Here is a 15,947-nt window from a genome sequence, read left to right as displayed (position 1 = left end):
GCTTCAAATATGGTGCATCATTCTCTCTATATCACAAGCACTAGAATGAAGTTGCTCATGGAGTCAGAGAAGGAAGTCGGACTTAAACTTTTACTTGTCATGTCTGAACTGTGTTCCAAGACAACTCAGATTCTTGTGTAACAGGAGAATCAGCAACAAAGAAATCAAATATTTGCTGAGTACCTATGGTGTCTAAGGCACTGGGCTGGGTCCAAGTGTTACAGATGCTAGAGATAATGTAACTCTCCTCATTTTATATGTAAAGAAACTGAGGCCCAGGGAGGAAGATGGATTTGTCTTGGGTCACTCAACTAGTGGTAGAGCCAGGACTAACCTTTGACCTGTCCAGTGCTCTTTCCAATAGTCCAAAGTCCTTGAGGTGTACAGGGTCTGGCACACAGTAGGCCCTTGGTAAATATTTGTGGAAATGAATAATATGTGGTTTGTGCCTTTGAGATATTCACTATTTAGAGTAATTAAGGAAAAAAAAAAAAACAAATCAAGACAAACTATTATGAGTCCTGTAGGTGACAACATTTTGTGTGTGTGTATTAGTCGCTCAATCATGTCCAACTCTTTGTGATCCCATGGACTGTAGCCTGTTAGGCTCCTCTGTCCATGGGATTTCCCAGCAAGAATACTGGAATGAGTAGCCATTCCCTTCTCCAGGGGATCTTTCTGATCCAGGGATGGAACCTGCATCTCCTACATTGGAGGCAGATTCTTTTAATATCTGAGCCACCAGGGAAGCTTTCAGGTGATAACACTAGGGAATTTCAAAGGTGAAGGAGAACTTTATTCATACATTCATCCCACAAATATATATTAAGTTCCTATTGTATACCAAACACTTCTAGGCCTGGGGGATTCAGCACAGAGCAAGATAGATCAAATCCCTTCCCTCATGAAGTGTATGTTCTGGTGGTGAGAGATAGACAGTAAGTAAATATATGAATATCATATGTCAGGGGTAACTGCTTGGAAGAGAAATGAAGTATGATAAGGGCATAGGTGCAGTGGGAGGTCATGAGAACCTCTGTGGTTAATGCCATCTGAGCAGAGAAATGAAACGTATCTGGGGGAAGAAGATTTTAGACAAGGTATACAAGAAAATGAGCAAAGACTCTGAGCCAGGAATGTGCTTGGCATGTGAAGAACAGCATGGTGTCCAGAGTGGCTATCCGATTTGTTCAGGGAATACTTGAGGGTAAGATTTGAGAAATCTTAGGTAGGTTAAAGAAAGGGGGATGGGATTTAGCAGGTTGATATCCTGGTAAGGGAGAAACTGTGGGAGTACAGTTGCAAAGGCTGGTGAGTTTCAAGATCTTCACAAGGGGTGGTGACTTGATATGTAGGTAGAGACAAAGATTGGAAGGTGTGGGAGTCGTAGGAAGTGGAATGTAAAGCTGAGAAGGTGCGTGAAGCCAGCCTGGAGGTTTTAATGCCAGGCTTGTAGAATTTTCTGGTCTGCAGTAGAGACCATAGGTTTAGTGGCATGATGTGGGTATTTTATGTTTAGACTATCAGTTTGTTTTTGGTGGGCACGATGAATTGGACAAGGGTGAGGAAGAGCACCAGTCTGGAGTAGGGTACTTTGGGCCCTGAGCTGAGCTTGTTAGTGATAGGAATGGGGAAGGAGGCACCAACTAGAGGAAATGCCTTTTGTCATGATCAGGACAGGGTGACACGAATGGCCCTGGATATGGGATGGAGGGAGCAAGATAGGGTCCAAGAAGACCACAAGGTTTTAAAGCTGAATAGAAACCCATCATAGAATAGAAACCCAACTGTTAGGTTTCCACATTCCTGGTGGGTTGTCTGCCTTTTCTGGAGGCTAGGCTGGTTTTAGCCCAGGCTTCTGATCAGTGCAAACTGAGGCAGGGAGCTCAGGCTCAGACATACTAGGGAGGTGTGGGGTCCACCCCAGGTATCACTTTGGCATTTCAGTGAGAGGACAGGGAACTGTACAAGTCTCTTATAAGTCTGTTCCTTCCCACTTTTGACATTTCTTTATACAGTAGCAAGAATTAGACTCTCTTACCTATTCATTCACATCCAGCAGTAGCTAAACATGAAACCATTGCTTGATTCTATTAAAATAAACCTTGAACATCCATCCTGGGATTCTGTTTGGTCAGATCTTTCTGGCCATGATTTATTTTTCCAGGAAAGAAAGTCTAGAATGTAGTTAAAGACATAGACTTTGGAGTTAGCAGACCCTGTGGTTTAATTCCAGCTCTAACACTTGCTAATGGACCATTTCTATTTCATTTTTAGTAAAATGGAAACAATACTAGTCCTTATTTCATGGAATCCTTATTTTTGATTTTTAGTTTTTAGTCACTCAAGTTGTGTCCAACTCTTTGAGACCCCATGGACTGTCAGACTCCTCTGACAGTCTATCCCGCCAGACTCCTCTGTCCATGGAATTCTCCAGGCAAGAGTACTGGAGTGGGTTGCCATTTCCTCCTCCAGGGGATTTTTCCAACCATGTTCGTTTAGTTCATGCTTGCATAATGCTTAGAACACTGCCTGACACGTAATAAGGACTCAAAGTAATTCTTCTCTGCCGTTGACAATGGGTTGAGAATGACCACTGAAGAGTGTACGATTGGTTAACCAGGTTCACCAATTTGTAGCCCTTCCCCCAGATAAGAAAATGCCCACTCATTCACAGCTAAGTAAACTTGTTGGAAGTGAGAACCTGAGTGCCCCAAAGCTGCAAAAACCACCTGTCTTGTTTGTGTCTCTACCAAATATCTTAGTCCTCTACCAAGCTTGCCCTGCCCCCAGCACCTGGTTTGTCCCTCTTCGAGGTCTGTTATTTTTGTACATATCCTTGCCCCTTATACTCATGAAGGGTCCCAGAAGTTTGTGGCCTACTTTGTGTCTTGCATGTGGGCACATAGAAAACATTTGCTGAATTTGTTTTGAAAACCTCCCCTTCAGATTTTAGAGGCAGTGGGTTTTTTGTGTTTTTGGTTTTTTTTTTTTGGCCGCATGGCATATAGGATCTTAGTTCTCCCATCAGGAATTGAACCTGTGTCCCCTGCAGTGGAAATGCAGAGTCTTAACCACTGGACCACCAGGAAAATCCTGAGGCTAGTGTATTTAATAGCTCAACCGTTTCCCCAGCCAACTCCCTAGGTATACAGGAAAGAAAGAAGTAAAGCTACTCACAATTCAGTTGCCAACTAAGTGCCAGGCACTGTGGGAGGTATTTTCATGTAATGTATTTCTCTTAATTCTCTTGGTAATGCTGTAAGGTGGATGATATTATCCTCTTTTTAAAGATTAAGAGACAAGGGAGGTGAAAAAGGTGAAGAGGATTAAGAAGTACAAATCTCTAGTTATAAAATAAGCCACAGGGATGTAATATACAGAATAAGGAATATGGTCAATAACATTGTAGTAACTTTGTACAGAAACAGGTGGTTACTGAGTGTGGTGATCATTTCATAATGTACACAGACATCAGATCACTATACAGTACACCCAAAACTAACACAATGTGCTGCTGCTGCTGCTAAGTCGCTTCAGTCGTGGCCGACTCTGTGTGACCCAATGGACGGCAGCCCACCAGGCTCCCCCGTCACTGGGATTCTCCAGGCAAGAACACTGGAGTGGGTTGCCATTTCCTTCTCCAATGCATGAAAGTGAAAAGTGAAAGTGAAGTCCCTCAGTGACCCCATGGACTGCAGCCTACCAGGCTCCTCTGTCCATGGATTTTCCAGGCAAGAGTATTGGAGTGCCGTGCCATTGCCTTCTCCGAACATAATATATATCAACTATATTTCAATTTAAAATCTTAACTGATAGGAACGGGGGGAGAAAGTTATTTGTTTACTTTCTTAAAAAAAAAAAAACTTTAAGACACAGGATCTGAGAGGTTAAATAATTTGCACAAGGACACAGAGTCAGGTTTCAAACCCAGGTCTAATTCCAGTTCTTCTGCTTAACCCTTAGAAATGTTTCCCAATAAACTAAAGAAGGGCAGAAGGGAACAACAGCAAGAACAAAACCTTCTGAGATTCCTGTGTTTGTGCCTTGACCTGAAAAATGAGAGGCCCCTGGTTTGGTGTCATAGACCCTCAGAATTAGTAAGAATAATCTGATCCCTCCTTTTATGAAGAATCTAAGGTCCAGATAAGTCCATAAGCATCTTTAAAAATCATCTACTTTTTCTTCCTTAGACACTCCCTTTGGTATATTTGGGAAGCTAGTGAGGAGGAAAATTCTTTGGTATGCAGAGAAGAGTATCTACTGGAACATAAATCATTATTGTTAGTCTTGTTGGTAGTCACTTCATTAAAATGTGATATTTTTTCTCTTGGCTGTTTCCTACCAGTTGCTGCCCTGCCCATTTGCTTCCTGCTTTATCCCTGAACAAATCAGATTTCTATACCTGACCTGTCAACTCCCAGGGGGCACAGCAGTCACCATACTTGTTTTGTGCTGCACAGAATTGGCTGGGTTTTGTTCCTGGTTCTCATTGTCTAGTGGAACATGAGAAGCACCATTGATTTTTTTTCTCAAGTGAAAGGATAAAATCTGTACATGTTGGTTCAGGTCAGGCTTTATGGTTTCATGAGCTCTCAGCGCTTGAAATTTCTCACCACTTTGAAGTCAGGAAAGGACTAGTTTGCAGAAACCCAACTCTTAGCTCAAGATTAAGGTGAATTTTAGTGTCTTACGGGAAACACACTGGCTCTGAGTTGGGGTGGCAGGCTGAGCCTTCCACAGAGTAACTGTAGTCTTGAGCAAGTCTCAGCTTATTTGAGGCTGCCTAGGGTCATGAACTGAGAAGGCGATGGCACCCCACTCCAGTACTCTTGCCTGCAAAGTCCCATGGATAGAGGAGCCTGGTGGGCTGCAGTCCATGGGGTTGCGAAGAGTCAGACACGACTGAGCGACTTCACTTTCACTTTTCACTTTCAAGCGTTGGAGAAGGAAATGGCAACCCACTCCAGTGTTCTTGCCTGGAGAATCCCAGGGACAGGGGAGCCTGGTGGGCTGCTGTGTATGGGGTCGCACAGAGTCTGACACAACTGAAGCGACTTAGCAGCAGCAGCAGCAGCAGGGTCATGAAACGGAGAAGGCAATGGCACCCTACTCCAGTACTCTTGCCTGGAAAATCCCATGGATGGAGGAGCCTAGTAGGCTGCAATCCATGTGGTCGCTAAGAGTCGGATACAACTGAACGACTTCACTTTCACTTTTCACTTTCATGCATTGGAGAAGGAAATGGCAACCCACTCCAGTGTTCTTACCTTGAGAATCCCAGTGACGGGGGAGCCTGGTGGGCTGCCATCTATGAGGTCGCACAGAATCAGACACAACTGAAGCAACTTAGCAGCAGCAGTAGAGTCATGAAAATCTTAAAAGGTCTGGTGGTCTCAGAACTTAGGTTTGAGCCTTTCTCATGGTTTGATAACTCAGTTATCCTCTGATCCCATTTATGTTTCAGAAAAATGAAAGGGTTAGGTTTGAATAGATGATTTTTAGCCTTACCATCCTCGTACCCTTGTGCCTGCCCCAGTAGAGTCACAGGTTGTTTGAGGGTCACATCACCAATTATTAAGTTGGGAGAGAGAAGCATGTATAAGCTGAATATGTTTTATACCGTTTTTCCAAAGATCCTGAAGGTGAGAAACTTCCTAACGAGCCATTTATTACAATTATCACCTTGTCTGCATTGCACACTTAGCACTTCTTAAAAGCAACAAATCCCAGTAATAACCATGAAGGGATCAGTCAATTCAATTCAGTTGCTCAGTCATGTCTGACTCTTTGCGACCCCGTGGACGGCAGCATGCCAGGCTTCCCTGTCCATCACCAACTCCCGGAGTTTACTCAAACTCGTGTCCATTGAGTCGGTGATGCCATCCAACCATCTCATCCTCTGTCATCCCCTTCTCCTCCTGCCTTCAGTCTTAATCTGTGAAGGCACAGTTTTTTGATTATTAAACACCTAACAAGGGCTCTGTATTGTTCAAAGTTGCTGAGGGCATTTACGTAGCCAAGCTCCCTTTTTCAGACTCTTGACAATCAGTAGTCGCTGTTAAGTCTGCAAACAGGATCGGTAAACACAGTCAAGGGAGAGGTGAACAGCCTGGTACAATGAGGTCTTTTCTTAGAGGAAGACTTTCCCAGGCAGATAGCACTCAAGATTGGTCTTCCACTGGGCCTCACCAAAATCTCCAAGACTTTGTATTACTATATTTCTCTTCCTTTTCCTAGAATGAAGGTTGTAAGAGAGAATCATTGACTTTTAAGACTGTAAGCGTGCGGAAAAGGCCAAGAGTATTTTTCTGAAGAAAATCCAGGCATGGGAGGCTGAAGGTTCTGAGGGAATTGCCTAGGCCAGGTACAGTGTGACAGACCAGGACATCTTCATATGACTTTACCTGGAGGTAGTCCTAAGGACACATTCCAGGTGACTCATCGCTGCTGACTGTTGAAGCTTATCTTTGGAAATTACCTCAATAGCTGGCAGCTGGGTAAAGTTTTTCAGTTGGATTTGCCACATAAAGGAGTATCCATTTGGCACCCACCTTTAGGCTAGGCCTTGGAGATCTGAAGATGATCAAGATACGATCTTTGCCCCTTAGAGCTGGGGGCAGTGATGCAGACTGGGAGGGAGGGACTGAAGGAGGCAGAAACAATGAGCTGTAATTACAGAACAAAAGGTATTAAGCAGGTATTTGACAAAGTGAAACAAACACTTACTGCCTTTAGAGGACCGTGAAGGGAAGGTGGACGTCTGATGAAGGGCAGAAAAGGTGGGTAAATAGTAGCCTAAACACCTAGAGTAGCTCGAGGTGTGAGCGTTAGGATACAGGAATATGAATGTGTGTGACAGGGATGAAAAATAGATCAAGATGTGACTAGAACATTCCTTTGTAAGGCGTGTTAAAAGATAAAGGTTCTTTAGGGCCACCTTGTAGAGGGCCATTCCTTCCTTTTTCTTCATTTCTTTATTTTTGGCTGTGGCTGAATCTTCATTACTGTGAGCAGAGACTCTTTATTGCAATGTTCTGGCTTCTCATTGCGGTGGCTTCTCATGTTGTGGAACATGGGCTCTAGAGCGCACAGGCTTCAGTAGTTGTGGTGCATGGGCTTAGTTGCCCCACAACATGTGATATCTTCCCGGACCAGGGATTGAACCCATGTTCCCTGCATTGGCAGGCAGTTTCTTAGCCACTGGACCACCAGGGAAGTCCTCCTTTCAATAAATGTTTGTTGAGGGTTTGTAGTAGACCAGGGAGCTGACAATAGGCAGCTTTAGTGTGTGTGAGGAGCTTGTGTTCCTGCCTTAGGAGCTTTGCACAGATCTGCCCACCATCCCAGCTTCCACAGCTATCCTTTCCTCCTCCGCTTTGCCTGCTTAATTTCTCTTCATCCTTTAGAGCTCAACTTGGAAATTACTTCCTTAAGGAATATGTTTTTGTGTGCCCTACCCAACACCATTTGCTCCGTTATAAGGACTTGATATCTCCTTCCTATGACTTGCCACAATTATAGTGAAAATAATTATGTTATTGTTTAATATATGCTCTATGTTTAATCTGTCTCCTGTGTGCTGCTCTTTTCCGACCAAGCACAGTTAGATACATAGTTGGCATGCAATAAATATTTGCTGAAAGAATGACTGAAGCATGTCCATTGAATTTAGCAATAAGCAGTCACTGTTGATCTTGGTGAGACAGTTTCAGAGAAATGGTGGGGGTGGAAGTCAAATTGCAGTGGATTGTGTGGTAAATAGGAAGTGTGGAAATGAAAGCAGTGCAGTATGTGTAGACAGCTTGTTTTTAAGTTGAAGTATAGTTGAGCTCCTTATTGCCAAATTCAGACTTAAATTGAAGAAAGTAGGGAAAACCACTAGACCATTCAGGTATGACCTAAATCAAATCCCTTTTGATTATACAGTGGAAGTGAGAAATAGATTTAAGGGACTAGATCTGATAGAGTGCCTGATGAACTATGGACTGAGGTTTGTGACATTGTACAGGAGACAGGGATCAAGACCATCCCCAGGGAAAAGAAATGCAAAAAAGCAAAATGGCTCTCTGGGGAGGCCTTACAAATAGCTGTGAAAAGAAGAGAAGCGAAAAGCAAAGGAGAAAAGGAAAGATATAAGCATCTGAATGCAGAGTTCCAAAGAATAGCAAGAAGAGATAAGAAAGCCTTCCTCAGCGATCAATGCAAAGAAATAGAGGAAAACAACAGAATGGGAAAGACTAGAGATCTCTTCAAGAAAATTAGAGATTCCAAAGGGACATTTCATGCAAAGATGGGCTCGATAAAGGACAGAAATGGTATGGACCTAACAGAAGCAGAAGATATTAAGAAGAGGTGGTAAGAATACACGGAAGAACTGTACAAAAAAGATCTTCACAACCAAGATAATCACGATGGTGTGATCACTCACCTAGAGCCAGACATCCTGGAATGTGAAGTCAAGTGGGCCTTGAAAGCATCACATATATGAACAAAGCTAGTGGAGGCGATGGAATTCCAGTTGAGCTATTTCAAATCCCGAAAGATGATACTATGAAAGTGCTGCACTCACTATGTCAGCAAATTTGGAAAACAGCAGTGGCCACAGGACTGGAAAAGGTCAGTTTTCATTCCAATCCCAAAGACAGGCAATGCCAAAGAATGCTCAAACTACTGCACAGTTGCACTCATCTCACATGCTAGTAAAGTAATGCTCAAAATTCTCCAAGCCAGGCTTCAGCAATACATGAACCGTGAACTTCCAGATGTTCAAGCTGGTTTCAGAAAAGGCAGAGGAACCAGAGATCAAATTGCCGACATCCACTGGATCATTGAAAAAGCAAGAGAGTTCCAGAAAAACATCTATTTCTGCTTTATTGACTATGCCAAAACCTTTGACTGTGTGGATCACAATAAACTGTGGAAAATTCTGAAAGAGATGGGAATACCAGACCACCTGACCTGCTTCTTGAGAAACCTATATGTAGGTCAGGAAGCAACAGTTAGAACTGGACATGGAACAACAGACTGGTTCCGAATAGGAAAAGGAGTACATTAAGGCTGTATATTGTCACCCTACTTATTTAACTTACGTGCAGAGTACATCATGAGAAACGCTGGACTGGATGAAGCACAAGCTGGAATCAAGATTGCAGGGAGAAGTATCAATAACCTCAGATATGCAGATGACACCACCCTTATGGCAGAAAGTGAAGAGGAACTAAAAAGCCTCTTGATGAAGGTGAAAGAGGAGAGTGAAAAAGTTGGCTTAAAGCTCAACATTCAGAAAACAAAGATCATGGCATCTGGTCCCATCACTTCATGGGAAATAGATGGGGAAACAGTGGAAACAGTGTCAGACTTTATTTTTGGGGGCTCCAAAATCAGATGGTGACTGCAGCCATGAAATTAAAAGACGCCTACTCCTTGGAACAAAAGTTATGACCAACCTAGATAGCATATTGAAAAGCAGAGACATTACTTTGCCAACAAAGGCCCATCTAGTCAAGGCTGTGGTTTTTCCAGTGGTCATGTATGGATGTGAGAGTTGGACTGTGAAGAAAGCTGAGCACCGAAGAATTGATGCTTTTGAACTGTGGTGTTGGAAAAGACTCTTGAGAGTCCCTTGGACTGCAAGGAGACCCAACCAGTCCATTCTGAAGGAGATCAGCCCTGGGATTTCTTTGGAAGGAATGATGCTAAAGCTGAAACTCCAATACTTTGGCCACCTCATGCAAAGAGTTGACTCATTGGAAAAGACTCTGATGCTGGGAGGGATTGGGGGCAGGAGGAGAAGGGGACAACAAAGGATGAGATGGCTGGATGGCATCACTGACTCCATGGATGTGAGTCTGAGTGAACTCCGGGAGTTGGTGATAGACAGGGAGGCCTGGCGTGCTGCGATTCATGGGGTCACAAAGAGTTGGACACGACTGAGCGACTGAACTGAACTGAGGCTTTCTCTGGTTGTGGCGAGTGTGGGCTGCTCTCCGTTGTGGTGCATGGGCTTCTCGTTGCAGTGGCTTCTTGTGCTGCAGAGCTCGGGCTCTAGGTACTCAGGCTTCAGTTGTGGCTCACGGGCTTAATTGCTCCACGGCAGGTGGGATCTTCCTGGACCAGGGATCGAATTCTAGTCCCCTGCATTGGCAGGTGAGTCTTACCCAGTACACCACCAGCAAAGTCCCATAAGTTTATCTTCTGTTAGACAGCTTTTAATACATGTGGCTACGAAGTGGAGAAGCAAGGGTGGTAGCTAGAGGAGAAAGCGGGCTCCAGATTTGTTTTTAATGGGAAAAACTTGAACTTATTTAAATGGCAGTTGGAAGGAGCCAGTGGAAAAGGGAGTGGTGGTGGAGACTGTCTTCTGAAAGGTGTGATGGGGTGGAGTCCAGATCATAGCACATTGTTCAACAGTTGAGTTCTGTAGACACTGGGGAGTCTGGGCGAGTCAGCCGAGACTGTGCAGTACACCAGGAAAAGAAGCTGTCTATAGGGTCGTACAGGGTCGGACACGACTGAAGCGACTTAGCAGCAGCAGCAGTGTCTAGTACAGAGCACGTGTTAAGTGTTTGTTTAATGGCTTTGAGTTTCTGAAGACTGGAGCGCACCGCAGGCTCTGGAGGGTATGGACATAACGAATTAGCTTGAATATCTTCATAGTGGAAAGTCCTGATTCTTCTTGAATTTCGGAAACAGCCAGAGGTCACTCAGAGCCAAGACAAATTGTTGAGCAAGTGGGTGGTCAGTTCAGAGACTGTTCCTTGTGGGTTAAAAGTAAAAGCAAGAAATAGGTGTAGCTTAAAATAATCAGACTTGCTGGGGGTGAGACATGGCAGTCTTAACAGGCCTTTCATTTAAGAGTTCCCAAAACATTTCATGCCAGTACCTCCAGAACTGGGAAGATTCATTTTGATGTCTGTATTCACTAAAAACCCTCTCACTAAACCACCGGTTGGAGAGAGTGTCTCAGACTTTCCTGCCTCAGAGTTTGTGAGGTTTTTGGTGCACTGTGTGAACACTACCACCTTCAAAACACAAAGGCTTCTCCCCCTTGAAAGTCTTAAGAAGTTTAGATCCAGGAGGTGATGCGTGCATAGGAGAGAAGCAGGTGGGCCAAGGCTTTAAAACCTTCTGCCAGCTTGTTCAACTCTTCCCTGTGCTGCGAGGACAGCTGCCGGTGCCCTGGCTGCCCCGGAAGGCCGCCAGGCAGTCTTGAAGTGTGCGGAGCCGTGCATTGTCTATTCATAGCCCCTGTGCCTGTAAACCAGGGTCCGGTGCCTGTCACTGTGCCTGTGGCAGTCTGGAGTTACCCAGAGAGAACAAAGCTGCACACACGGGCACACAACAGAGTCTTGTAACAACCCTGTCCCATTTCCTAGGCCCGAGTCAGGTACCACAACTTGATCTCAGCTGCCCGCTTTATTTCACGAAGTTAGCACCTGAATCACACCAGGAGCATTGTGTTCTGTCCCTTTTGAAGGGACATGGACGGGCTCTGTGCTACTGCCCATACTTCTCTGAGCCCACACAGCCCTTCCCCATCCTTTTTCAGGCTTTAGTAAACTTTCCCCATCTTTCAAGGCTCAACTTCCCCTGCAGACACTTTACTGGCTCCCCTGAGCAGAATGAGCAGGAACTAGAAAGAGCACAGGCTTTAGAGTGAGCCAGACCTGAGTTGGGATGCTAATGCTGCTGCTTGAGCTTTCACCCCCAGCCCCAAGTTTCCGTTCCCTCACCTATTAAATGAATATAATAATACCTGTCTCATGGTATTGTTTTGAGAATTGAGATTGGGTCTGTGAAAGAACCTAGCACAGTTCTTGGCAAGTAGGAGGCGTTCATGAAATGTTTGTTCTTTCCCTACTGTACTGGTAATTTCTTTCTCTGAACTAAATACTTTGATGTGAAATAACATCTCAGTAAAAAAAAATTACAATATGGAAGAATGTTTCTTTTTCAGTGCATTTCCTCTTCCAGGAGCAAGGTGATTTATCCAACAGCCTCCAGTGTAGAGCTTAGACTGATGGGTCCAATGAAAAGACCCATGATGCTGATTGAATGAATGAGCTCCTAGACGAAGTGATGGGAAATCAGCACAACTAGGGCTTTTGAGGAGAAGGACAAGGCTGCAATTTGTGTAACCTAGAGAACAGACCTTTCTGGGTGCTGGCTAGGGACAGTTGTAGGAAAGGCCGACCCGAAAAGAAAGAGACTTGTTCATTTCATGTACTCAGGACTGTAAGCATGGGCTGAAAGGAAGGAATAGGCAGGTTTTGTTTCAGTAAAAAAAAGGAACAACCAGAACCAGCTTTTAAAATATTTATTTACTGGTTGCTTCAGGTCTTTTGTTGCTGCACTTAGACTTTCTCTGGTCACAGCGAGCAGGGGTTCTACTCTGGGGAGCACAGGCTCTAGGCACACAGTAGTCAGAGCACAGGGGCTCAGTAGTTGTGGCACATGGGCTTAGTTGGAATCTTCCTGGACCAGAGATCGAACCCGGGCCCCCTGCATTCCTATGCACTATACCACCAAGGAAGTGCCAGGACCATTTTTTAAAAAGTGGAGCGACACTGCTTTTGAGGCTATGGAGTTGCTGTTGCTGGGGAGATGAGCAGCTGGATGATTGCTCGGAAGGGATCTTGTGGAGTAGGGAACCGTGCGTGTAGCAGAGCATCACTCAGCCCTTCCAGCACCAGAGTCTGTTAAGTCCATCTTCTACAAGGTGGGGATCCTGCCCCTGCACTCCCTGCTTCTTCAGCCTCTGAACCCCTTGCTTCTGTGTGCAGGTGACGATGCCTGGAGGTGTCAGGGCTGTGGAGACTATGTCGCTCCAAACCAGAGGTTGTACAGGACCGTCAGCGAAGCCTGGCCCACCTCCTGCTTCCGGTAAGTGAGTCCATGTGCCTGTCTTCACCAGCACCCTGCGGGCCAGGCACTGGCCTTCATCCTCTGGAAGATACAGAACATGCTTCTGACTTGAGAGTTTCCATTTCGAGGGGTGATGTTCAGGGGGCAAAGAGGGAGGTGCCCAGGAAGTGCATGTGAGCAGAGGTCAGGTGTGGCCCCCTGACGCCAGATGGAACTGGAAGAACGGCACGTGGGCCAGGTATGGCTAAAGATGGGAGGTTTGGGGATGGGAGGAGCCCTTTTCAGGGTGTCCCAGCACCCTCACCTGGCAGATGAGGAGACTGAGGAGGAGAACGTGCGACTTTCCTACACCTGGACTTCTGATTACACAGATGCCTTGAGGGCTGTTGGCACAGCCAGCTCTTCTTCACCCCAGGATGCCTCCCTAGCTTCCTGCTTTTTATTATCAACTCTGTTATATCAGTGGCTCTTAGATGATTGTTTGGTGGAAGCTTGGTTTCTTGAAAACAGCACAGCCTTTAATGTCAGATCTGTTCCTGCTCTCTGAGACTCAGTTTCTTCATCAGGAAAATACAGATGTTAATCATCTCTCTCACAGACTTGTTGAGATCTAATGAAGTCAAATATGCCAAGGGTCCAGCCCATGGTAGGTACCTACTGAATGGCTGGAATCCTCAAGAGTAGGAGCTTGTCTTTGTATAATACAGAGCATAACCCAGCGCCTGGCCCGCAGTCATTCTTCACCGGGAGGCTGGGTGGGCATTTGTGGCCCTCGAGGTCTGAAGCGGCAGGGCTGTGCTCACGACAGAGAATGAGACAGAGTGCAGACAGGCACCACATGCTGTAAATAGCAGCTCCCACACACAGCAGAGCATCCCCTGTGCTGATAGCAAGTTACTGAATTGACCTTTGAGCACTTGCCTCCGCCCAGGGAACTACGTGGAGGGTTGGCCTGGAGGGCTCTGGCCTCTGGAGGAGTTGGAGCACTTTCCTGCCCTTTCAGCTCTAACTCAGAGCTCGCCAGTCTTCGCTGTGCATCTGATTACCTTGGTTACTCCTCTTATCCCCAGGGAAGTTGATTCTACTTCTGTTTTGCTTCTTTGGTAAGATAGGAGCAGAGTGTCAGAGCTGCAGGGGCCTCTGGCTACCCTTTCATTTTACAGCTCAGCCAAACCAGCATCAGAGCCCTGTGAGTTCCCAGGCTGGAACTCTCCTCGGCCTTCAACCCACATGGTCATGTTTGTTCCTGCCATTTTCTTACTTCTATGGATATCTTCTATCCAAAATAAGCAAGAATGGGTAGAACAAGCTATAGGAGAATTGCTGGATTCTCCTATAACTAGAAGCACCACTTCCTGAATGATACAGCCCCTTCATATCACAGACTCAAGGCCTGAAACCAGAAAGACAAAAATTACATGGACTGGCCATGGATGAAATGAGCTGGCTCTAGAACTTAAGTCTTGGGTCACTAGTAGGTCTGGTGAGATGCTAGCTTGTGAGAGTGCACTGTGTGTGTGTATGAGACAGACACAAGTACGTGCTCACAATGAAGTGAGGCATGTTATCCTGGTGGCAAAGAGTGCAGGCTATGAAAGAGAACTGTTTTCAAATCCTGGCTTTGCAGTTTGTTAACTGGCCATCAGTGACTTCCCTGAGCTTCAGGTACCTCATCTGTAAAATGGGGAAAAGAATAGTTCTCGTCTCACAAGGTGGTTCAAGAGGATTAAAGGTAGTGACCTGTGAAAAGTCCCTGGCATAGGGCCTGACACATAGAAAACCATTAATAATCAGTAGTTGTCATTAAGTGCTATGTTGAGTGTGTGTCTATATTCCCCTATATGCGCATGTGTATTTTAACTTTGAACCACCCTGGCACAGTTAAACCAACGTCATGCCTGTGGGGGAAGCATTCAGGTCAGTCTCCTATTTGCAGCTTTGCCTCGAGGACAGAATCTTTCTGATCTCGCTCTACTGAAGGGGCACGTCTCCCGACTCCTGAGCTTTCCCATGAAGTGGATGGCGTGGAACCCTCAGACAGAGCCTGGCGGTTTGCCCTGGGGAGACTGGCTGCTCTGGAGCCAATTTGTTGTTGTTCAGTCACTCAGTCCTGTCTCTGTGACCCCCATGGACTGGAGCATGCCAGCCTTCCCTGTCCTCCACTAGCTTCCGGAGTTGGCGCAAACTCATGTCTGTTGAGTCGGTGATATCCAACCATCTCATCCTCTGTCACCCCCTTCTCCTCCCATCTTCAGTCTTTTCCCTGCATCACGGTCTTTTCCAGTGAGTCAGCTCTTCACATCAAGTGGCCAAAGTATTGGAGCTTCAGCATCAGTCCTTCCAGTGAATATTCAGGGTTGATTTCTTTTAGGATTGATTGCTTCGATCTTGCTAATTTGACTCTGCCCCAAATTGGAGGAATATCTTCAGGGCTTGGAAGGACTGCATTTTCTCTCTGACTCCAGAAGTGACCTTGGTTACGAGGAGCACAAGGCCTCAGCCTGAACTGTCTTAAAAGGTCTCTTCCACCCCAGCTCATCTGATTTCAGAGTGTGGGTTCAGAGTGTCTGGGTTCAAGTCTGCCAGAAGCAGGGCCCTCCCTTCCAGCTACCCAAAGAAAATCCATTCTTTGTGATTCCCAGCCCCGCTCTTACCCAGCTGGGCTCCAGTTACAATAAAGGAAATGACTTTTCTTCTCCCCTTCCCCCACACCTTTGTTTTCCTAGTCACAGGGTGGGGCTGGATATTGAATGGAGAAATTGCTGGAGTTTGGCCCAAACTCCTCCCCTCGCCTTCTTACACCAGCCCATCCTCTGTCTGCAGCCACATCCGTAATCTTGCCTCTGATAGTGCCTTCCGCCAGATTCTCAGGTTCCCCGGACAACAGGAAATCACTTAAGGCTGGGAACCGCAGCTGTACAGTGGAGGCCAGGTGATAAACCTCCTGGAAGTCCGGAATTGTGCTGGTGCCAGTGGGCGCCTGGCCAGGATCCCCCTGGTCTCTGGATGCTTGGTGACCACCCCTCCCGCTTCCTCCCCTCAGCCTTTGCAGTGGGCCCATTTGGACTCTTAAGTTCCTC

The 15,947-nt window shown here is 45.8% G+C and overlaps 1 protein-coding gene across 2 annotated transcripts in view; it reads left to right on the top strand.

The window, feature by feature from the left end:
• LIMK2 (LIM domain kinase 2) overlaps positions 1-15,947 on the top strand; it is a 54,552-nt gene that overhangs the window by 1,934 nt on the left and 36,671 nt on the right. Inside the window, exon 2 of one of the 2 annotated variants that reach the window (XM_070385827.1) lies at positions 12,786-12,885. In XM_070385827.1, coding sequence (XP_070241928.1) covers positions 12,786-12,885 — 100 coding nt within the window. Of the gene's footprint in view, positions 1-12,785; positions 12,886-15,947 lie in introns of those variants that run through there. The other variant, XM_070385829.1, reaches the window with a different exon arrangement.

Source organism: Bos mutus, chromosome 17, assembly GCF_027580195.1.
Source record: "Bos mutus isolate GX-2022 chromosome 17, NWIPB_WYAK_1.1, whole genome shotgun sequence".
In the NCBI taxonomy this organism is placed as follows: Eukaryota; Metazoa; Chordata; class Mammalia; order Artiodactyla; family Bovidae; genus Bos; species Bos mutus.
The sequence above is the reverse complement of the archived record's forward strand: the minus strand, read 5'-3'. Positions and strand labels throughout refer to the sequence as shown.